The 25,366-nt window shown below is 43.0% G+C and overlaps 1 protein-coding gene across 5 annotated transcripts in view; it reads right to left on the bottom strand.

The window, feature by feature from the left end:
- The window catches only part of NSUN6 (NOP2/Sun RNA methyltransferase 6), a 79,754-nt gene that overhangs the window by 13,698 nt on the left and 40,690 nt on the right, over positions 1-25,366 (bottom strand). For all 5 annotated transcript variants that reach the window (XR_001906206.3, XR_002524197.2, XM_003903437.5 and 2 more), the window contains one exon: positions 13,465-13,609. Coding sequence is in view for 3 of the 5 variants with exons in the window: in XM_003903437.5 (XP_003903486.2) it covers positions 13,465-13,609 (145 nt within the window). In the remaining 2 variants the exon portion in view is untranslated. The remainder of the gene's footprint in view (positions 1-13,464; positions 13,610-25,366) is intronic.

The raw sequence follows: 25,366 nt of genomic DNA, 5'->3' as shown, positions 1-25,366 counted from the left end.
CTTGAATCCTCTAAGCCTTTCAGTTGTGGTAGATGGCCCTTCCCTTCGTTTCTCTGGCTCGGGGGAAAGGGCTGCTCCCTGCACTCATCAGCTTTAGGTTGCCCCAGGGCTCTCCTTTGCTTTACAGCCCGCCAACATCGATTCAACTAGTTCCTTAGACTCTTGGTTTATATTATCTCTCTCTGGCATAAATTTGTATTAAATTCTCTCTACTGAAATACCTTCTGGTTGTCTTTTAGTCCTGTGGCCAGCTGAATTCCTGTAAAACATAACTCACAACATTTCCTTAAAGGCCCAGGCTACCTGAAAGCCCACAAGGTACCTGTGTTAAAAATGAGTAAGGTGCCCAAGCTCCATATCAATGGTCTTGTACTATGACGAAGAAACTATGGGCTGCATTTCAGCCCACTCACCCTCAATCGTATGTCTTATATAGGACACAACTGTAAATAGTGAACCTGTGAAAGGAAATAGTAATTGTCATCTCTGCACTCACCACTTCTAATATTCTCACTGAAGTACCAGATGATGATTATACACACACTAAATTATGAAACTCCTAAAAATATTCCAGACCTTTCTTAGAACAGGCTAGGATCACCAAAATGACCCCCAAACATACCTGGTGTAAGTGAAGTTTCTTTATTCAAAATTAGAAAGGCATGAGATATATACTAAGGATTATTTGTAGTTTAAGAATACTTTAAAGTTCATATGGGACCAAAAAAGAGCCCGCATCTCCAAGACAATCCTAAGTCAAAAGAACAAAGCTAGAGCATCACACTTACCTGACTTCAAACTATACTACAAGACTACAGTAACCAAAAACAATGGTACTGGTACCAAAACATAGATATAGACCAATGGAACAAGGGCAGTCCTCAGAAATAATGCCACACATCTACAGCCATCTGATCTTTGATAAAAACAAGAAATGGGGAGAGGATTCCCTATTTAATAAATAGTGCTGGGAAAGTGGCTAGCCATCAGTGAAAGCTGAAACTGGATCCTTTCCTTACTCCTTATCTGAAAATTAATTCAAGATGGATTAGAGACTTAAAGTAAGTGACCTAATACCATAAAATCCTAGAGAAGAACCTAGGTAGTACCATTCAGGACATAGGCATGGGCAAAGACTGTGTCTAAAACACCAAGCTGCTTGACAGCAGCTAAAAATTGACAAATGGGATCTCGACAAACTAAGAGCTCTGCACAGCAAAAAACTACCATCAGTGAACAGAGGCCTACAGAATGGGAGAAAATTTTGCAATCTATATGCAAAATGAGGCTAATGTCCAGAACCTACAAAGAACTCAAACAAATTTACAAAGAAAAAACAAACAACCTACATCAAAAAGTGGGCAAAAGGATATGAACAGACATTTCTCAAAGAGGACATTCATACAGCCAACAGACATATGAAAAAATGCTCATCATCACTGGCCATCAAATGCAAATCAAAACCACAATGAGATACCATCTCACACCAGTTAGAATGGCGATCATTAAAAAGTCAGGAAACAACAGGTGCTGGAGGATGTGGAAAATAGGAACACTTTACACTGTTGGGATTGTAAACTAGTTCAACCATTATGGAAACTGGTAGCCAATTCCTCAAAGGAATACAAGAACTAGATGTACCATATGACCCAACCATCCCATTACTGGGGATATACCCAAGGATTATAAATTATGCTGCTATAGAAGACACATGCACCGTATGTTTATTGCGGCACTATTCTAATAACAAAGGGCCAGAATCAGCAAATGTCCATCAGTGACAGATTGGATTAAAGAAAATGTGGCACATACTGTGGAATACTATTCTGGCCATAAAAGGGATGAGTTTAGATCGCTTTTGTAGGGACATGGATGCAGCTGGAAACCATCATTCTTGAGCAAACTATCACAGAACAGAAACCAAACACATGTTCTCACTCACTAGGTGGGAACTGGACATGAATCACTTGGACTCCCAGGAAGGGAACATCACACGGGGGCCTATCTCATGGGGAGAGGGAGGGAGGGATTACGTGGGAGGTTATACCTGATGTAAGCCAGCCTTGAGTTGATGGAGTGCATGGAGCTAACTATAGCACAAATTATGCATGGCAAAGCCACTGCATGTTGCATGCGTGGCACCTACCTTAAAAGTATAATATGTAATAAATAAATTAAAAAAAAAAAAGAATATATATTTTTATTATTTGTTGTTACTGGGAGTGGAGCGATAGTAACCCTGTCGCCCAGGCTGGAGTACAGTGGTGATCTCCATCATTACCAGGCTCCCACCTCCTGGGTTCACACCATTCTCCTGCCAGCCTCCCCAAGTAGCTGGGACTACGAAGCCCACCACACCATGCAACTAATTTTTTGTATTTTTAGTGAGACAGGGGTTTCACGGTGTTAGCCAGGAGTTGGTCTCGATCTCCTGATGTGTGTGAGTCTGCCACCCGCCAGCCAAGTGTTGCGGGATTGTTACAGGCATGAGTCACCCTTGCACCCTAGCCTCATATTTGTATTTATTAAACGCTTCTTCACATAATATATAGTCCTGTGTGAATGCAAAATATCTGAACCAAGTCTCAGTCAACTTAGAAAGTTTATCTAGCCAAGGTTAAGAACGCGTCCGTGACACAGCCTCAGGAAGTCCTGAGACATGTGCCCAAGGTGGTTGGGGGTACAGTTTGCTTTCATGCATTTTAGGAAGACATGAGACATCAATCAATATGTGTAAAATGTACATTGGTTCTCTGGTAAGGTGTAAGTGGTGGCTTCCAGGTTACGAGTAGATAAGAGAAAAAGGGTTGCATTCTTTTGAGTCTTGATCAGCCTTCCACTGAATACACAATTTAGTCTGGCTCAATAAATCTGCATTTTTACATAAACAGGGGAGAGAAGGCAATCAGATGTGCATTTGTCTCAGGTGAGCAGAGGGATAACTTTGATATAGAATGAAAGCAAGTTTGCCCTAACCTGTTCCCAGCTTGACTTTTCCCTTTAGCTTAGTGATTTGGGTCCCAAGATTTATTTTCCTTTCGCACCTGAAACTACACTTAGGGATCTCCAAAACTGCATTACTTTGAGGTGGTGTGTAATTGAGGAGCAATTTTTTGTTAAATGATATTGACGTGACTTCTGGAATAAGGGCACTGGGAGTTCTGCAGACCCTCTCTCCAGTGGCAAAAACAAAAACAACCCTTTGAAGTCTCTGGAAAATGTCCTAAGACCATACAACAAATGAAGATACATTTATTTAAGAAAATCAACTACATCTTAATAAGAACAGTGAGAATCTGTGCATTTGTGCTATGACCTACTCTTTTCTCCCTTTCCCAACTGCCTTCCTCTTCTCTGAAGCTCAGAATAAGATCCAGTTCATGTGGGTGCAGCCAAGAACACAAGACTCCCTCTCTCCTTAAGCTCCCAGTCAAGGAATGCAAGGACTGTGGTCTCTCCCTAAGAGGGACAGGCTTGTCAGCTTGTTTCATTTGCCCCAGCTCCACCTCGCACAGGCTATAATTTCAGATAAGAGCCAGAGAACTGGTGCTATCTTCCTCCACCCAGCCCCCATTCATATGTGGGAAGCTCTACCCCAGGCACAGTAGGCTGAGAATATTTAAGCCCTGATTGCCCTCACCCAAGAGCAAAGTGAAGAGGTTCCATCCCAGGAGAGACAAGCCAAGAAGACTAGAGGCTGCCACCCCAGACCAGCATCAAGAGTCTGCCTCCAAGAGAAACAAACCACTGCCCTGCCCCCATCTCTGGAGCAGTGGCCCAGAGGTTTTACCCAAGAGGCAGAAAGGAAGAACAGAGTTCTGAAGGTCTCCCCAAGTGAACTTGCTAGCACGAATAACTCTGTGTGGGTCTGCAGCAACCTCAATTCTTGCCCCCTTGGGCGAAAGAGTTTGACCAAGGGGCGTAAGGCAGAGTGATCTTGATTGAAGCAAATTTTAGAGCAGGAGTGAGTTTATTTAAAAGTTTAAAGCATAAATGAAAGGAAGTAAAGTACACTTGGAAGAGGGCCAACTGGGCGACTTGCGAGATCAAGTGCACAGTCTGACCGTCTGACTTGGGGTTTTTATGTTGACATACTTCTGGGGTCTGGTGTTACTTCTCCTGATTCTTCCCTTGAGGTGGGCTGCCAGCATGCACAGTGGCCTACTAGCACTTGGGAGGGGAGCACGCACAGTGTGTTTATCAGAGGCGTCTGAACCACCCATCTTGAATGGGGGCTGGGGAAAATAAGGCTGAGATCTACTGGGCTGCATTCCCAGCAAATTAAGGCATTCTTAGTCACAGGATGACACAGGAGGTCAGCACAAGATACAGGTCATAAAGACCTTGCTGATAAAACAGTTTGCAATAAAGAAGCCAGCTAAAACCCACCAAAACAAAGATGGCGATGAGAGTGACCTCTGGTGGTCCTCACTGCTACACTCCCACTAGCACCATGACAATTTACAAATGACATGGCAGCAACAGGAAATTACCCTATAAGGTCTAAAAATGGAAGGTATGAATAATCTACCCCTTGTTTAGCATATAATCAAGAAATAAACATAAAAATGGGCAAACAGGCCAGCCGAGGTGGCTCACGCCTGTAATTCTAGCACTTTGGGAGGCCAAGATGGGCGGATCACAAGGTCAAGATATTGAGATCATCCTGGTCAACATGGTGAAATCCCGTCTCTACTGAAAATACAACAAAACATTACCTGGGTGTGGTGGCGGGCGCCTGCAGTCCCAGCTACTCGGGAAGCTGAGGCAGGAGAATCGCTTGAATCTGGGAGGTGGAGGTTGCAGTGAACCAAGATAGCGCCACTGTACTCCAGACTTGCAACACAGTGAGACTCCATCTCAAAAAAAAAAAGGGAAACCAGCAGCCCTCAGGACTGCTCTATGAAGTAGCCATTGTTTTATTCCTCTACTTTCTTAATAAACTTGCTTTCACTTTTCTCTATGAACCCGTCCTGAATTCTTTGTTGCAGGAGATCTAAGAACCCTCTCTTGGCATCTGGATCCGGACCCCTTTCCAGTAACATGTTTACTGGAGTTGTGTGCATTCTCGCTGAGGCGTTCTTCCCTTACCAGCCGAAAGTCCCTAGGAGGTCATATACCAGTTAAACATCCATGACTTTGCCTCTTAGTGTGCATGTGTGAGCCCGCTCGGCCAACTCCTGAGATCTTATCAGAAAGCTGATCACCAGTTTCATGTTTTTTCTGTCTTCTGGGAGACTGCCTTTCCCTGGCACTGGCTGCAACCAATTATTATTTTAGAGAGACAGTTAACAACACCTGACCATCACCTGATGCTTGCCTGACATTCCTGGTTGTGGAGGCCCTCTCCTGCCCTGTTTATGTCTGACTAGCTACCTACTGTAACAAACCAACTTTATTTAGAACAGAAGGTGGGGAATTTTCAGCCTCAGCACACTTGAAAATAACGGAGATTGTGGTGGTGAGCAATTAAGAGAAGGCTAGTGTGTCCGGAATTGGTGGGTTCTTGGTCTCGCTGACTTCAAGAATGAAGCCACAGACCCTTGTGGTGAGTGTTACAGTTCTTAAAGATGGTAGTCCGGAGTTTGTTCCTTCAGATGTTCAGATGTATCCGCAGTTTCTTCCTTCTGGTGGGTTCGTGGTCTCGTTGACTTCAGGAGTGAAGCTGCAGACCTTCATGGTGAGTGTTACAGCTCTTAAAGGCAGTGCGTCTGGAGTTGTTCATTCTTCCCGGTGGGTTCATGGTCTTGCTGGCTTCAGGAGTGAAGCTGCAGACCTTCGCAATGAGGGTTACAGCTCATAAAGGCGATGTGGACCCAAAGAGTGAGCAGCAGCAAGATTTATTGCAAAGAGCGAAAGAACAAAGCTTCCACAGTGTGGAAGGGGACCTGAGCGGGTTGCCGCTGGCTGGCTCAGGCAGCCTGCTTTTATTCCCTTATCTGGCACCAAGGGTTTAGGGATAGCCCTCATCTGTTTAGTCAGGCACTGGCCCAAGATCTAGGCCACTTCTCAAGTCCAGGCACTCTGGTCCTTCAGTATATGGATGATTTACTTTTGGCTACCAGTTTGGAAGCCTCATGCCAGCAGGCTACTCTAGGTCTCTTGAACTTTCTAGTTAATCAAGGCTACAAGGTGTCTAGGTCGAAGGCCCAGCTTTGCCTACAGCAGGTCAAATATCTAGGCCTAATCTTAACCAGAGGGACCAGGGACCTCAGCAAGGAACAAATACAGCCTATACTGGCTTATCCTCACCCTAAGACATTAAAACAGTTGCGGGGGTTCCTTGGAATCACTGGCTTTTGTAGACTATGGATTCCTGGATACAGCGAGATAGCAGGCCCCTCTATACTTTAATCAAGGAAACCCAGAGGGCAATTACTCATCTAGCAGAATGGGAACCAGAGGCAGAAACAGCCTTCAAAACTTTAAAGCAGACCCTAGTACAAGCTCCAACTTTAAGCCTTCCCACAGGACATCTCTCAATATGTCACAGAGAGAGCCGGGATAGCTCTTGAAGTCCTTACTCAGACTCAGGGGACAACCCCACAACCAGTGGCAGACCTAAGTAAGGAAATTGATGTAGTAGCAAAAAGTTGGCCTCACTGTTTACAGGTAGTTGCAGCGGTGGCCGTCTTAGTGTCAGAGGCTATCAAGATAATACAAGGAAAGGATCTCACTGTCTGGACTACTCATGATGTAAATGGCAAAGTTGGTGCCAAAGGAAGTTTATGGCTATCAGACAACTGCCTACCTAGATACCAGGCACTACTCCTTGAGGGACTGGTGCTTCAAATGCATACATGGATGGCCCTCAACCCTGCCACTTTTCTCCCAGAGGATGGGGAACCAATCAAGCCTGACTGCCACCAAATTATAGTCCAGACTTCCGCCGCCCAAGATGATCTCTTAGAAGTCCCCTTAGCTAATCTTGACCTTAACCTACATACTGATGAAAGTTCATTTGTGGAGAATGGGATACGAAGGGCAGGTTATGCCATAGTTAGTGATGTAACCGTACTTGAAAGCAAGCCTCTTGCCCCAGGGACCAGCACCCAGTCAGCAGAACTAGTGGCACTTACCCAAGCCTTAGAACTGGGAAAGGGAAAAAGAATAAATGTGTATACGGATAGCAATTATGCTTATCTAATCCTACATGCCCATGCTGCAATATGGAAAGAAAGGGAGTTCCTAACCTCTGGGGGAACCCTCATTAAATACTACAAGGAAATTATAGAGTTTTTGCACTCAGTGCAAAAACCCAAGGAGATGGCAGGCTTACACTGCTGAAGCCATCAAAAGGGGAAGGAGAAGGGAGAACAGCAGCATAAGCAGCTGGCAGAAGCAGGGAAAGACCAGCAGAAAGGAAAGAGAGAAAGAGATAGCAAGTCAGAGAAAGAGAGAGGAAGAAACAAGAGAGACAAAGAGACAGAGAGTCAAAGAAGACAGAAACAGGGAGTCAGAGAGAAAGAGAGACAAAAGACAAGTCGAAGAGAAAGAAAGAGAGATGGAAGTAGTAAAGAAAAAACAGTGTACCCTATTCCTTTAAAAGCCAGGGTAAATTTCTATCTACCCAGCCAAGGTATATTCTTCTTATGTGGAACATCGACCTGTATCTGCCTCCCCACTAACTGGACGGGCACCTGCCCCTTAGTCTAAATCCCAACATTAATATTGCCCCAGGAAATCAGACCTTATCAGTACCCCTCAAAGCTCAAGTCCATCAGCACAGAGCCATACAACTAATACCCCTACTTATAGGGTTAGGAATGGCTACTGCTACAGGAACCGGAATAGCCAGTTTATCTACTTGATTATCCTAGTACCACACACTCTCTCAAAGGATTTCTCAGACAGTTTGCAAGAAATAACGAAATCTATCCTTACCCTACAATCCCAAATAGACTCTTTAGCAGCAGTGACTCTCCAAAACCACAGAGGCCTAGACCTCCTCACTGCTGAGAAAGGAGGACTTTGCACCTTCTTAGGGGAAGGGTGTTGTTTTTACACTAACCAGTCAGGGATAGTATGAGATGTCGCCCGGCATTTACAGGAGGCTTCTGAAATCAGACAAGGCCTTTCAAATTCTTACACCAACCTCCGGAGTGGGGCAACATGGCTTCTCTCCTTTCTAGGTCCCATGGCAGCCATCTTGCTGTTACTCCCCTTTGGGCCCCATATCTTTAACCTTCTTGTTAAATTTGTTTCCTCTAGAATCACGGCCATCAAGCAACAGATGGTCTTACAAATGGAACCCCAAATGAGTTCAACTAACAACTTCTACCAAGGACCCCTGGACCAACCCGCTGGCACTTTCACTGGCCTAGAGAGCTCCCCTCTGGAGGACACCACAACGCAGGGCCCCTTCATCACCCCATCCAGCAGGAAGTAGCTAGAGGGATCATTGGCCAAATTCCCAACAGCAGTTGGGGTGTCCTGTTAAGAGGGGGATTGAGAGGTGACAACGTGCTAGCAGCCCTCGCTCTTGGCACCTCCTCGGCCTCGGCATCCACTCTGGTAGTGCTTGAGGAGCCCTTCAGTCCACCACAGCACTGTGGGAGCCCCTCTCTGGGCTGGCCGAGGCCGGAGCCACCTCCCTCTGCTTGCGGGGAGGTGTGGAAGGAGAGGCACAGGCACTCACGGCCCAGTGCGAGTTTCAGCGCGCGCAGGCTCAGCGGCCCGCACATGGAGCAGCAGGTGATGCCGGCCCAGGGCAGTGAGGGGCTTAGTACCTGGGCCAGCAGCTGCGGAGGTTGCACCAGGTCCCCTAGCAGTGCCGGCCCACCATCACTGCACTGAAGTTCTCGCCGGGCCTCAGTTGCCTCCCCACGGGGCAGGGCTCAGGACCTGCAGCCTGCCATGCCCGAACTCCTCGCCCAGCTCCCGTGGTGGACTCCCGTGCAGCCTGAGCCTCCCCGACGAGCACTGCCCCCTGCTCCACGGTGCGCAGTCCCATCGACCACCCAAGTGTTGAGGAGTGCAGGCGCAACTCGGGACTGGCAGATAGCTCTACCTGCAGCCCTCGTGCAGGATCCCATAGGTGAAGCCAGCTGGGCTCCTGAGTCTAGTGGGAACATGGAGAACTTTTATGTCTAGCTAAGGGATCGTAAAGACACCATTCAGCACTCTGTATCTAGCTCAGGATTTGTGAATATACCATTCAGTACTCTGTATCTAGCTAAGCTATTGGGGACTCGGAGAACTTTCTGTCTAGTACTCTGTGTCTAGCTAAAGGATTGTAAACACACCAATCAGCACTCTATGTCTAGCTCAGAGTTTGTAAATACACCAATTGATACTCTGTATCTAGCTAACCTAGTGGGGACCTGGAGAACTTTTCTGTCTCGCACTCTGTGTCTAGCTCAAGGATTGTAAACACACCAATCAGCACTCTGTCAAAACGGACCAAACGGCTCTCTGTAAAATGGACCAATCAGCTCTCTGTAAAACAGACCAATCAGCTCTCTGTAAAATGGACCAATCAGCAGGATGTGGGTGGGGTCACATAAGGGAATAAAAGCAGGCTGCCCAAGTCAGCAGTGGCAACCTGCTTGGGTCCCCTTCCACACTGGTGGAAGCTTTGTTCTTTTGCTCATTGCAATAAATCTTGCTGCTGCTCACTCTTTAGGTCCACACCGCCTTTATGAGCTGTAACACTCACCACGAAGGTCTGCAGCTTCACTCCTGAAGCCAGCGAGACCACGAACCCACCCACCGGGAGGAACAAACAACTCCAGGTGCGCCGCTTTTAAGAGCTGTAACACTAACTGCGAAGGTCTGCAGCTTCACTCCTGTCAGCGAGACCATGAACCCACCAGAAGGAAGAAGCTCCAAACACATCTGAACGTCTGAAGGAACAAACTCCGGACACATCATCTTTAAGAACTGTAACACTCACTGTGAGGGTCCGCGGCTTCATTCTTGAAGTCAGCGAGACCAAGAACCCACCAATTCCGGACACACTAGGAGCTCCATGAGAAGAATCAGCTAAACCAAAGACCAGAGAAGTTTATGAGAGAATCAAGGTATGAGACAGTGAGAAGAGCCTTCTAGGTTGGGAAAAACCTCACAGACTGGTCAGAAAGATGACCTATGCAGAGGATCTCATATTCATTGGATCAGATGGTGGCGCAACTTATGTCCCAGGGCACTGTTGAAAAGAATAAAGCAATCAATCTGCAATTAGTGGAGGGTAACAGTGCTTTGTAATGCCAACTGAAGCACACAGTTTAACACAAAGAGCAGGGAAAGAGACAAAGTGAGCCCTGCTAAAACTAAAACCACTGTGATCCCAGGATTACTATGCCCATGTCAAAAAAGCCACTGAAGAATGACATCTCAGCTGCACATGCTGAAGGAATACAGTTTACCAAAATAGTGTCATAGAGCCATGACAGTAAACAAATAAGCAAACTATCACCACAAGCCTGGGGAGGAGGAGAATTAGCATTCAAGTTGTTACAATGTATTTGTCAGGCCTGTGAGCCGAAGCTCAGCCATTGTAACCCCTGTGACCTGCACATACACATCCAGGTGGCCTGCAGGAGCCAAGAAGTCTGGAGCAAAGAAAAACCACAAAGAAGTAAAACAGCCAGTTCCTGCCTTAACTGATTAACTAAAATTATACTATTTTACTATTGTGACTTGTCCTTGCGCTACCTTAGCTGATCAACTTTGTGACGTTCTTCTTCTGGACAATAAGTCTTATGATCTCTCCACCATGCATCTTGCAACCCCTCCTCTGCTAACAATAGATAACCACCTTTTACTGTAATTTGCCCTTACCTACCCAACTCCTATAAAGCAACCCTTTCCCCATCTCCCTTTGCTGACTCTTTGGACTCAGCCCACCCACTCCCAGTTGAATTAAAAGCTTTACTGCTCACACAAAGCCTGTTTGGTGTCTCTTCACACGGATGCGCTTGACGGTATTACCTAAAATGTGCCGGTTTTCAGTCGGAAAAAAAATAAGAGATATGCAAAGAAAAAGGGAAGTGTGACCTATTGGTAGGGGAAATAAAAGCAGCAAACAAAAGTTAACTTTGAGAGAGTTTAGCTGCCAGATTTAGTAGGCAACAACTTTAAAGCAGCCAATAAAAATATGTTCAAAGAATTAAAAAAAAGGAAAACACGCTTAAAAAAGTAAAGGGAGATATGGTCGTCATGTTTCATCAAATAGAGAATATCGACAGAGGGAAATTTTTAAAAAAGGAAATCAAGATGTTGAAAGTACAATTCTTAAAAATTCCACTAGAGGGGCTCAATCAGTTAGGCTGACAGAAAAAAATGAGTGTACTTGAAGACAGATGAATACAGATTACATAATCTTGTAACTGAGTGCTTGCATTTTTCCAAGAAAAAAGGAATGAATTACTATTTTAAAAATTATTTTCTGTTATCTTCTCCCCTTTCCCCATTCCTGTTTGTTTCCTACTTAGCCCTTCAGAAATGCAAATTTAACCTTTTACACACTTTCCCCTCACCAGACATTCTCTGCAGGGCAAGTTCTTCTAACTAAGCCTCCAAGACACATCTCTCCTAGAGAATTAACAGTTAATTGGCAGACCAAACCATACTGGCCAGTGAACTTTCACCCCCAGGAGGTGGTCTTGAAACTTCCACCCTCGAGGGGTTGCCACTCTTGTGGGGAGTAGGGGGGACTTCCATCCACCAGGAGAACATATCCCAATCATGCCTGCTTGGCCACTTTTACAACTTATTTCTGCCCAGGAAGGTGCCAATTAAACTGTTAGATTAGGCACCAGCTAGCAGTGGAAGCCCTGCCCTCCTTCACTTCCCCATTTACCTTATAAAAGTGTCTGCTTTCTGCTCCAAAGGTGAAGCAGCACATATAAAGGCAGGATGCTTTGTGCCTCATTCCCTAAGCTAGCTTTGGAATAAACCATTTTCCTTGTACCAGATCTTACTCTTGTTAATCAGACTCTAAATGCAGCATGCAGCTAACCTGCTTTTTGATTATAATCTGAAGGTCAGAGAGATATAACAATGAAGACAAATTACCATAAACTTCAGAGAAATGTGTGACATTATTAAGACAACTTAGGCACTATTAACACAACTTAGGTAGTCCCAAAAGGAAAGAAAGAAAAAAAGGTAGGAAAATATTCAAAAAATTATGGCTGAAAATGATCAATATTTGATGAAAAGCAATCTACACATCCAAAAGGAACAACTAGCTCTGAGGTGGACAAATGCAAAAAGATCCACAACCAGATACATCATCGTAAAAATGTTGAAAGTCAAAAGAAAAGAGAAAATGTTAAAGGCAGCAAGGGAAAAACAACTCGTCATGTACTAGGGAACTGTAAAAGATTAGCAGGTGATGGTTAATCTAGAACAATGGAGCCCCAAAGATGGTAACATGACATATTCAAAGTAGAGAAAGAAAAAAAAAAAGAAAAACCTGTCAACCAAGAATTTAATATTCAGTAAAACTATCTTTCAAAAATAAAGACCTATTTCAAAATAGGTCTTTCAAAAGTAGAGACCTATTTTTTAAAAAAGAGAGAGAGAAGGACCTAACAGACATATAAATAGCCAACAGGTATATGAAAAAATGCCCAACATCACTAATCATCAGGAAAATGCAAATCAAAACCACAATGAGATATCACCTCACCCCAGTTAAAATGGCTATCATAAAAACACACATACAAAATAATATATGCTGGCAAGGATGCAGAGAAAAGCAAACTCTTTTACACTGTTGGTAAGAATGTAAATTAATACAGCCATTATGTAAAATGGTATGGAGGTTCTTCAAAAATAAATAGAACTACCATATTATCCAGTAATCCTACTACTGGGTATACAGAAAAAGGAATTTAAATCAGCATGTCAAAGAGATATCTGCACTCTCATCCCAACAGTCAAGATACGGAATCCATCAAGAAATGAATGGATAAAGAAAATGTGGTACATATACACAATGGAATACCATTCAGCCTTTAAAACAAAAAGAAATTATGTCATTTGCAACAAAATAGATAAACCTGGAAGACATTATATTATGCTAAGTGAAACAAGCCAGGAAGTGAGGGACAAATATTACAGGATCTCACTTAAGTGGGGAATCTAAAAAAGTCAAACTCATAGAAACAGAGTAGAATAGTTGTTACCAGAGGCTGGGGGAGGAAGGAGGAGAAAAGAATGGGGAGAAGTTGTTTAAAGGGTACAAAGTTTCAGTTGGACAGGAGGAGTAAGTTTTTGAGATCTACTGCACAGCATGGTGACTATACTAACGTATTTTGTTATTTCAAAGCTGCTAAGAGAGTAAATTTCAAATTCCCACAAGACAAGGATAAGTACAGTGATGGATATGTTAATTAGCTTGCTTTAATCATTTCACATTGTATACAAAATCATATACATGTCAAAACATCACACTGTATGCAACAAATATATATGATTTGTCAATTAAAAAGTAAGAAAATCAAAATATCTCACCTTCTGTGTCCTCCACCATATCAAGTTTAACCGCCTTTGTTCCATCAAAACAAAATGCCCTGATGGAATTCAGCCCTAACAATAAGGCATTCTGCTTTATTTTTTCTACTTTGCTGAAGATTTTATCCAGTGCTATAACTTCTCCCTAAAAAAAAAACAAAACACACACAGAGAGAAAAAAAAAAAAAAAAAAAGAACACTATAAATCCAAAGCAGTCAAGTCATAAAATCAATGAGAAAAACTGATGAAAAATTACGGTCTTTTCCACCATCCTCCCATCCCTACTTTAAAACCTCTATCCATTAACCAAATATATGTGTCCGGAATTTATTCCTTCCAGTAGGTTCTTGGTCCCTCTGACTTCAGGAATGAAGCCACTGGATGGGTGTGGTGGCTCACGCCTCTAATCCCAGCACTTTGGGAGGCCAAGGCGGGCAGATCATGAGGTCAGGAGATTGAGACCATCCTGGATAACAAGGTGAAACCCCGTCTCTACTAAAAATACAAAAAATTAGCCGGGTGTGGTGGCACACACCTGTAGTCCCAGCTACTCAGGAGGCTGAGGCAGGAGAATGGTGTGAAATCGGGAGATGGAGCTTGCAGTGAGCCGAGATCGCACCACTGTACTCTAGGCTGGGCGACAGAGCGAGGCTCATCTCAAAATAAATAAATAAATAAATTAATTAATTAATTAATTTTAAAAACATTAAAAAAAAGAAAGAAGCTGCGGACCCTCGTGGTGTTACAGTTCTTAAGGATGGTGTGTCTGGAGTTTGTTCCTCCAGATGCTCAGATGTGTCTAGTGTTTCTTCCTTCCGGGGGGTTTGTGGTCTTGCTGACTTCAGGAGTGAAGTCACAGACCTTCGCAGTGAGTGTTATAGCTCATAAAGGCAGTGCAGACCCAAAGAGTGAGCAGCAGCAGGATTTATCATGAAGAGCAAAAGAACAAAGCTTTCACAGCGTGGAAGGGAACCCCAGCGGGTTGCCGCTGCTGACTCAGGTGGCCAAGCTTTTATTCCCTTATTTGGCCCTGCCCACATCCTGCTGATTGATCCATTTGACAGAGCACTGATTGGTCCATTTTACAGAGCACTGACTGGTCCATTGGTGCATTGGTGCGTTTACAATCCTTTAGCTAGACACAGAGCACTGATTGGTGCGTTTACAATCCTCTAGCTCGACAAAAAAGTTCTCCAAGTCCCCACTCCACCCAGGAAGTCCAGCTGGCTTCACTTCTCATGTATATCCAATTTACATTAAATACTTGTGTCATTCCATTAAGAAAATACACATTCTTGCCAGAAAAATAATCTTATAATGACTAGCAACTTTTAATCAACAAAACTCAAAACCAAGAAGTATTTGTAATCTTCTAAAGAAAGTTAAAAACACCCACTGGAGGCAAACATTAAAAATCACCAATTTGATGTGCCTTGTTCACCTCTGGACAAACACGAGCTAATGCTATTAGACAACGGCCTTAAAGTGCTTTGAGATGCAAATGAATGCTACTTGTAAAATTGGTCATTTTAATATTTTCCAGCTAGCCACATAAAATTCCTGTGAATTCTGGCAACCAAAACTGGAAAAATATGAGCCAAAACCTCTGTATAGCATAGCAAAATATTCTGGTGTGGTATAAAACGCAGTTCAAGAAAATTTTATGTAGTAACACTTTAAGTCAAAGTCAATAAAGATAAGAGGTAAAAATTTCGGAGGGCCAAGATACCTGAATAGAAACAGCTCCAGTCTGCAGTTCCCAGCAAGACCAACGCAGAAGGCTAGTGATTTCTGCATTTCTAACTGAGGTACCCAGTTCATCTCATTGGGACTGTTAGGCAGTGGGTGCAACCCATGGAGAGCAAGCGGAAGTAGGGTTGGGCGTCATTTATCCAGGAAGTGCAAGCAGCTGGGGGACCTCCCTCCCCCAGTCAAGGGAAGCTGTGAGGAACAAACTATGCTACCTATCCTAGGTACTATGCTTTTCCCGTGGTTTTTGCAATCCACAGATGAGGATATTCCCTCATGAGCCTACACAAGAACCCTGGGTTTCAAGCACAAAACTGGGCAGCCATTTGGGCAGGCACCGAGCTAGCTGCAGGAGTTTTTTTTGTATGCCAGTGGCACCTGGAACCCCGGTGAGACAGAACCGTTTACTCCCCTGGGAAGGGGGCTGATACCAGGGAGCCAAGTGGTCTCACTCAGCAGGTCCCACTGTCATGGAGCCCAGAAAGCTAAAGATCACTGGCTTGAAATTCTCACAGCCAGAACAGCAGTCTGAAGTCAACATGGGACGATCGAGCTTGGTAGGCATCCACCATTACTGAGTCTTCAGTAGGCTGTTTTCCCCTGACAATGCTAAGAAAACTGGAAGGTTTGGACTGGGCAGAATTGACCACAGTGCAGCAAAGCGGTTGTGGCCACACTGCTTCTCTAGATTCCTCCTCACAGGGCAGGGCATCTCTGAAGGAAAGGCAGCAGCCCTACTCAGGGGCTTACAGATAAAACTCTCATCTCCCTGAGACAGAGCACCTGCGAGGGGAGGTGGCTGTGGGCGCAGCTTCAGCGGACTTAATCTTTCCAGCCTGCCGCCTCTGAAGAGAGAAGCTGATCCTGACAAAGGGGATTCTCCAAGCACAGTGTACCAGCTCTGCTAAGGGACAGATTGCCTCAAGTGGGTCCCTGATCCTCATGCCTCCTGACTAGGAGAGATCACCCAAAAGGGGTTAACAGACACCTCATGCAGGAGAGCTCTGGCTACTAGCATCAGGGCAGTGCCCTCTGGGATGAACCTTCCAGAGGAAGGAGCAAGCAGCAATCTTTGCTGTTCTGCAGCCTCCACTGGTGATACCAAGGCAAACAGGGCCTGGGGTGGACCTCCAGTAAACCACAGCAGACCTCCAGAGGAGGGGCCTGACTCTTAGAAGAAAAACTAACAAACAGAAAGCAACAATATCAACAAAAAAGACCCCCCACAACAATCCCATCCAAAGGTCATCAGCCTCAAAGATCAAAGGTATATAAATCCATGAAGATAAGGAAAAGCCAGCACAAAAATGCTGAAAATTCCAAAATCCAGAATGCCTCTTCTCCAAATAATCGCAACTTCTCTCCAGCAAGGGAACAAAACTGGACAGAGAATGAGATTGACAAACTGACAGAAGTAGGCTTCAGAAGGTGGGTAATAACATACTTCTCCGAGCTAAAGGAGTATGTTCTAACCCAACACAAGGAAGCTAAGAACCTTGATAAAAGGTTACAGGAATGGTTAACTAAAATAACCAGTTTAGAGAGGAACATAAATGACCTGATGGAGCTGAAAAACACAGCACGAGAACTTCTTGAAGCATACACAAGTATCAATAAACAAATCAATCAACTGGAAGGACATCAGAGACTATTTATGCCTTGCTGATATAAGGCATAAAGACAAGATTAGAGAAAAAAGAATGAAAAGGAACAAACAAATCTTCCAAGAAATATGGGACTACATGTAAAGACTGAAGCCATGATTGACTGGCATACCTGAAAGTGACAGGGAGAATGGACCAAGTTGGAAAACACACTTTAGGATATTATCCAGAAGAACTTCCCCAACCAAGCAAGACAGGCCCACATTCAAATTAAAAAAATACAGGGAACACCACTAAGACACCCCTCAAGAAGAGCAACCCCAAGACACATAATCAGATTTTCCAAGGTTGAAACAAAGGTTAAGGGCAGCCAGAAAGGTCAGGTCACCTACAAAGGGAAGCCCATCAGACTAATAGCAGATGTCTCTGCAGAAACCCTACAAGCCAAAATAGAATGGGGGCGAATATTCAACATTGTCAAAGAGAAGAGTTTTCAACCCAGAATTTCACATCCAGCCAAATTAAGTCTCAAAAGCAAAGGAGAAATAAAATCCTTCCCAGGCAAGCAAATGCTGAGGGATTTTGTCACCACCAGACCTGCCTTACAAGAGTTCCTGAAGGAAACACTAAATATGAAAAGGGAAAACCAGTAACAGCCACTGCAAAAAAACACCAAAATATAAAGATCAATGACACTATGAAGAAACTGCATCAACTAATGTGCAAAATAATGAGCTAGCATCATGATGACAGGATCAAATTCACACCTAACCATATTAACTTTAAATGTAAATGATTAAAGGCCTCAATTAAAATACACAGCCTGGAGTCAAGACCCATTGGTGTGCTGTACTCAGGAGACCCATCTCATGCAAAGATGCTCAAAATAAAGGAATGGAGGAATATTTACCAAGAAAATGGAAAGGAAAAAAAAGTAGGGGTTGCTATCCTAGTCTCTAGTAAAACAGACTTTAAACCAACAAAAATCAAAAAAGATAAAGAAGGGCATTACATAACGATAAAGGGGTCAACGCAACAAGAAGAGGTAACTATCCTAAATATATATGCACCCAATACAGGAGCACCCAGATTCATAAAACAAGTTCTTAGAGACCTACAAAGAGACTTAGACTCCCACACAATAATAATGGGAGACTTTAACACCCTACTGTTAATATTAGATCAATGAGACAGAAAATTAACAAGGATATTCAGGACTTGAACTCACCTCTGGATTAAGTGAACCTAATAGACATCTACAGAACTCTCCACCCCAAATCAACAGAATATACATTCTTCTCAGAGCCAAATGGCACTTATTCTAAAATCAACCACATAACTGGAAGTAAAACACTCCTCAGCAAATGCAAAAGAATGGAAATAAATAACAGTCTCTCAGACCACAGTGCAATCAAACTAGAACTCAGGATTAAGAAACTTACTCAAGGGGGCGTGCCCAAGATGGCCGAATAGGAACAGCTCCAGCCTCCAGCTCCCAGCATGAGAGACACAGAAGAAGGGCGATTTCTGCATTTTCAACTAAGGTACCGGGTTCATCTCACTAGGGAGTGCCAGAAAATCGGTGCTGGTCAGCTGGTGCAGCCCGACAAGCAAGAGCAGAAGCAGGGCAAGGCATCGCCTCACCTGGAAAGCACAAGGGGGAAGGGAATCCCTTTTCCTAGCCAAGGGAAACTGAGACAGACAACACCTGGAAAATTGGGTAACTCCCACCCTAACACTGCGCTTTACCAAGGGTCTTAGCAAACGGCACACCAGGAGATTATATCCCACACTTGGCCTGGAGAGTCCCACGCCCATGGAGCTTCCCTCATTGCTAGCATAGCAGTCTGAGATCTAACTGCAACGCAGCAGCAAGGCTGGGGGAGGGACACCTGCCATTGCTGAGGCTTAAGTGGGTAAACAAAGGCACCTGGAAGCTCAAATTGGGTGGAGCCCACCGTAGCTCAAGGAGGTTGGCCTGCCTTTGTAGACTCCTCCTCTGGGGACAGGACATAGCTAAACAAAAAGCAGCAGAAACCTTGGCAGAGGTAAATGCCCCTGTCTGATAGCTTTGAAGAGAGCAGTGGATCTCCCAGCACGGAGGTTGAGATCTGAGAACGGACAGACTGCCTGCTCAAGTGAGTCCCTCATCCCTGAGTAGCCTAACTGGGAGACATCCCCCACTAGGGGCAGACCTACACCTCATACCTCACACAGTGGGGTACATCGCTGAGATGAAGCTTCCAGAGCAAGAATCAGACAGCAACATTCGCTTTGCAGCAATATTCTATCTTCTGTAGCATCTGCTGCCGATACCCAGGCAAACAGGGTCTAGAGTGGACCCCAAGCATCTTCTGTAGCATCCGCTGCTGACACCCAGGCAAACAGGGTCTAGAGTGGACCCCAAGCAAACTCCAACAGACCTACAGCTGAGAGTCCTTACTGTTAGAAGGAAAACTAACAAACAGAAAGGACACCCACACCAAAACCCCATCAGTACGTCACCATCATCAAAGACCAAAGGCAGATAAAACCACAAATATGGGGAAAAAGCAGGGCAGAAAAGCTGGAAATTCAAAAAATCAGAGCGCATCTCCCCCTCCAAAGGAAGGCAGCTCATCGCCAGTGACGGAACAAAGCTGGACAGAGAATGACATTGACAAGTTGAGAGAAGAAGGCTTCAGTCGATCAAACTTCTCAGAGCTAAAGGAGGAACTATGTAACCAGCACAAAGAAACTAAAAACCTTGAAAAAAGAATGGATGAATGGATAACTAGAATAATCAATGCAGAGAAGACTTTAAAGAACTGATAGAGATGAAAACCATGACACGAGAAATACTTGACAAATGCACAAGCTTCAGTAACTGACTCAATCAACTGGAAGAAAGCGATTGAAGATCAAATGAATGAAATGAAGCGAGAAGAGAAGTGTGGAGAAAAAAGAGTAAAAAGAAATGAACAAAGCCTCCAAGAAGTATGGGGTTATGTGAAGACCAAATCTATGTCAGATTGGTGTGCCTGAAAGAGATGGGGAAAATCGAATCAAGTTGGAAAACACTCTGCAGGATATCATCCAGGAGAATTTCCCCAACCTAGTAAGGCAGGCCAACACTCAAATTCAGGAAATACAGAGAACGCCACAAAGATACTCCTCAAGAAGAGCAACTCCAAGACACATCATTGTCAGATTCACCAAAGCTGAAATGAAGGAAAAAATGTTAAGGGCAACCAGAGAGAAAGGTCGGGTTACACACAAAGGGAAGCCCATCAGACTAACAGCAGATCTCTCGGCAGAAACTCTCCAAGCCAGAAGAGAGTGGGGGCCAATATTCAACATTCTTAAAGAAAAGAATTTTAAACCCAGATTTCATATCCAGACAAACTAAGTTTCATAAGTGAAGGAGAAATAAAATCCTTTACAGATAAGCAAATGCTTAGAGATTTTGTCACCACGAGGCTTGCCCTACAAGAGATCCTGAAGGAAGCACTAAACATGGAAAGGAACAACCGGTACCAGCCATTGCAAAAACATGCCAAAATGTAAAGTCCATCGATGCTAAGAAGAAACTGCATCAACTAGCGAGCAAAATAACCAGCTAATATCATGACAGGATCAAGTTCACACATAACAATATTAACCTTAAATGTAAATGGACTAAATGCTCCAATTAAAAGACACAGACTGGCAAATTGGATAAGGAGTCAAGACCCATCAGTCTGCTGTATTCAGGAGACCCATCTCACATGCAGAGACACATATAGGCTCAAAATAAAGGGATGAAGGAAGATCTACCAAGCAAATGGAGAACAAAAAAAAGCAGGGGTTGCAATCCTAGACTCTGATAAAACAGACTTTAAAAAATCAAAGATTAAAAGAGACAAAGAAGGCCATTACATAATGGTAAAGGGATCAATTCATCAGGAAGAGCTAACTATCTTAAATATATATGCACCCAATACAGGAGCACCCAGATTCATAAAGCAAGTCCTTAGAGACTTACAAAGAGACTTAGACTCCCATACAGTAATAATGGGAGACTTTAACACCCCACTGTCAACATTAGACAGATCAATAAGACAAAAAGTTAACAAGGATATCCAGGAATTGAACTCAACTCTGCACCAGGCAGACCTAAGAGACATCTACAGAACTCTCCACCCCAAAGCAGCAGAATATACATTGTTCTCAGCACCACATCGCACTTATTCCAAAATTGACCACATCGCACTTATTCCAAAGTTGGAAGTAAAGCACTCCTCAGCAAATGTACAAGAACAGAAATTATAACAAACTGTCTCTCAGACCACAGGGCAATCAAACTAGAACTCAGGACTAAGAAAATCAAAACCACTCAACTACATGGAAACTGAACAACATGCTCCTGAATGACTACTGGGTACATAACGAAATGAAGGCAGAAATAAAGATGTTCTTTGAAACCAATGAGAACAAAGATACAACATACCAGAATCTCTGGGACATATTTAAAGCAGTGTGTAGAGGGAAATTTATAGCACTAAATGCCCACAAGAGAAAGCTGGAAAGATCTAAAATTGACACCCTAACATCACAATGAAAAGAACTAGAGAAGCAAGAGCAAACACATTCAAAAGCTGGCAGAAGGCATGAAATAACTAAGATCAGAGCAGAACTGAAGGAGATAGAGACACAAAAAACCCTCCAAAAAATCAATGAATTCAGGAGTTGGTTTTTGGAAAAGATCGACAAAATTGATAGACCGCTAGCAAGACTAATGAAGAAAAGAGAGAAGAATCAAAGAGACGCAATAAAAAATGGTAAAGGGGATATCACCACCGACCCCACAGAAATACAAACTACCATCAAAGAATACTATAAACACCTCTATGCAAATAAACTAGAAAACCTAGAAGAAATGGATAATTTCCTGGACACTTACACTCTTCCAAGACTAAACTAGGAAGAAGCTGAATCCCTGAATAGACCAATAGCAGGCTCTGAAATTGAGGCAATAATTAGTAGCTTACCAACCAAAAAAAAGTCCAGGACCAGATGGATTCACAGCTGAATTCTACCAGAGATACAAGGAGGAGCTGGTACCATTCCTTCTGAAATTATTCCAATCAATAAAAAAAAAAGGGAATCCTCCCTAACTCATTTTATGAGGCCAACATCATCCTGATACCAAAGCCTGGCAGAGACACAACAAAAAAAGAGAATTTCAGACCAATATCCTTGATGAACACAGATGCAAAAATCCTCAATAAAATACTGGCAAACCGAATCCAGCAGCACATCAAAAAGCTTATCCACCATGATCAAGTGGGCTTCACTCCTGGGATGCAAGGCTGGTTCAACATATGCAAATCAATAAACATAATCCAGCATATAAACAGAACCAAAGACAAAAACCACATGATTATCTCAATAGATGCAGAAAAGGCCTTTGACAAAATTCAACAGCCCTTCATGCTAAAAACGCTCAATAAATTCGGTATTGATGGAACATGTCTCAAAATAATAAGAGCTATTTATGACAAACCCACAGCCAATATCATACTGAATGGGCAAAAACTGGAAGCATTCCCTTTGAAAACTGGCACAAGACAGGGATGCCCTCTCTCACCACTCCTATTCAACATAGTGTTGGAAGTTCTGGCTAGAGCAATCAGGAAAGAGAAAGAAATAAAGGGTATTCAGTTAGGAAAAGAAGAAGTCAAATTGTTCCTCTTTGCAGATGACATGATTGTATATTTAGAAAACCCCATTGTCTCAGCCCAAAATCTCCTTAAGCTGATAAGCAACTTCAGCAAAGTCTCAGGATACAAAATTAATGTGCAAAAATCACAAGCATTCTTATACATCAGTAACAGACAAACAGAGAGCCAAATCATGAATGAACTCCCATTCACAATAGCCTCAAAGAGAATAAAATACCTAGGAATCCAACTTATAAGGGATGTGAAGGACCTCTTCAAGGAGAACTACAAACCACTGCTCAGTGAAATAAAAGAGGACACAAACAAATGGAAGAACATACCATGCTCATGGATAGGAAGAATCAATATTGTGAAAATGGTCATAATGCCCAAGGTAATTTATAGATTCAATGCCATCCCCATTAAGCTACCAGTGAGTTTCTTCACAGAATTGGAAAAAACTGCTTTAAAGTTCATATGGAACCAAAAAAGACCCCACATTGCCCAGACAATCCTAAGCCAAAAGAACAAAGCTGGAGGCATCACGCTACCTGACTTAAACTATACTACAAGGCTACAGTAACCAAAACAGCATGGTACTGGTACCAAAACAGACATATAGACCAATGGAACAGAACAGAGCCCTCAGAAATAATACCACACATCTACAGCCATCTGATCTTTGACAAACCTGATAAAAACAAGAATTGGGGAAAGGAGTCCCTATTTAATAAATGGTGCTGGGAAAATTGGCTAGCCATATGTAGAAAGCTGGGACTGGATCCTTTCCTTACTCCTTATACAAAAATTAAGTCAAGATGGATTAGAGACTTAAATGTTAGACCTAATACCATAAAAATCCTAGAAGAAAACCTAGGGAATACCATTCAGGACATAGGCATTGGCAAGGACTTCACGTCTAACACACCAAAAGCAACGGCAACAAAAACCATAATTGACAAATGGGATCCAATTAAACTAAAGAGCTTCTGCACAGCAAAAGAAACTACCATCAGAGTGAACAGGCAACCTACAGAATGGAAGAACATTTTTGCAATCTACTCATCTGACAAACGTCTAATATCCAGGACCTATAAAGAACTCAAACAAATTTACAAGAAAAAAACAAACAACCCCATCAAAAAGTGGGCAAAGGATATGAATAGATACTTCTCAAAAGAAGACATTCATATGGCCAACAGACACATGAAAAAAAATTCATCATCACTTGCCATTAGAGAAATGCAAATCAAAACCACAATGAGATACCATCTCACACCAGTTAGAATGGCGATCATTAAAAAGTCAGGAAACAACAGGTGCTAGAGAGGATGTAGAGAAATAGGAACACTTTTACACTGTTGGTGGGGCTGTAAACTAGTTCAACCATTGTGGAAAACAGTGTGGCGATTCCTCAAGGATCTAGAACTAGAAATACCATGACCCAGCCAACCCACTACTGGGGATATACCCAAAGGATTATAAGTCATGCTGCTATAAAGACACATGCACACATATGTTTATTGCGGCACTATTCACAATAGCAAAGACTTGGAATCAACCCGAATGTCCGTCAGTGACAGACTGGATTAAGAAAATGTGGCACATATGCACCATGGAATACTATGCAGCCATAAAAAACGATGAGTTCGTGTCCTTTGTAGGGACATGGATGCAACTGGAAACCATCATTCTCAGCAAACTATCACAAGAACAGAAAACCAAATACCGCATGTTCTCACTCATAGGTGGGAATTGAAAAATGAGATCACTTGGACACAGGAAGGGGAGCATCACACACCAGGTCCTATTGTGGGCAGGGGGTAGTGGGGAGGGATAGCATTAGGAGATATACCTAATGTAAATGAAGAGTTAATGGGTGCAGCACACGAACATGGCACATGTATATATATGTAACAAACCTGCACGTTGTGCACATGTACCCTAGATCTTAAATTTAAAAAAAAAAAAAAAAACTCACTCAAAACCACACAACTACATGGAAATTGAACAACTTGCTCCTGAATGACTACTGGGTAAATAACAAAATTAAGGCAAAAATAAAGAAGTTATTTGAAACCAATGAAAACAAAGAGACAATGTACCAGAATCTCTGGGACACAGTTAAAGCAGTGTTAAGAGGGAAATTTATAGCACTAAATGCCCACATCAGAAAGCTGGAAAGATCTGAAATCAACACCCAAACATCACAATTAAAAGAACTAGAGGAGCAAGAGCCAACAAAAGCTAGCAGAAAACAAGAAACAACTAAGAGCAGAAATGAAGGAGATAGAGACATGAAAAACCCTTCAAAGAATCAATGAATCCAGGAGCTGGTTTTTTGAAAAGATTAACAAAATAGATAGACCATTATCTAGACTAACACAGAAGAAAAGAGAGAAGAATCAACACAATAAAAAATGATAAAGGGGATATCACTACTGATCCCACGGAAATACAAACTGCCATCAGAGAATACTATAAACACCTCCATGCAAATAACCTAGAAAATCTAGAAGAAATGGATCAATTCCTGGACACATACACCCTCCCAAAACTAAACCAGGAAGAAGTCAAATACCTGAATAGACCAATAACACGTTCTGAAATTGAGTCGGTAATAGCCTACCAACCAAAAAAAGCCCAGGACCAGATGGATTCATAACCAAATTCTATCAGAAGTACCAAGAGAAGCTGGCACTATTTCTTCTGAAATGATTCCAAACAATAGAAAATTATTCCTAACTCATTTTAAGAGGTCAGCATCATCCTGATACCAAAACCTGGCAGATACACAACAAAACAAGAAAATTTCAGGCCAATATCCTTGATGAATATCGATGCAAAAATCCTCAATAGAATATTGG

The sequence above is a fragment of the Papio anubis genome, chromosome 11 (assembly GCF_008728515.1).
Source record: "Papio anubis isolate 15944 chromosome 11, Panubis1.0, whole genome shotgun sequence".
Lineage (NCBI taxonomy): Eukaryota > Metazoa > Chordata > Mammalia > Primates > Cercopithecidae > Papio > Papio anubis.
This window is presented reverse-complemented; position numbering and strand designations above follow the sequence as displayed.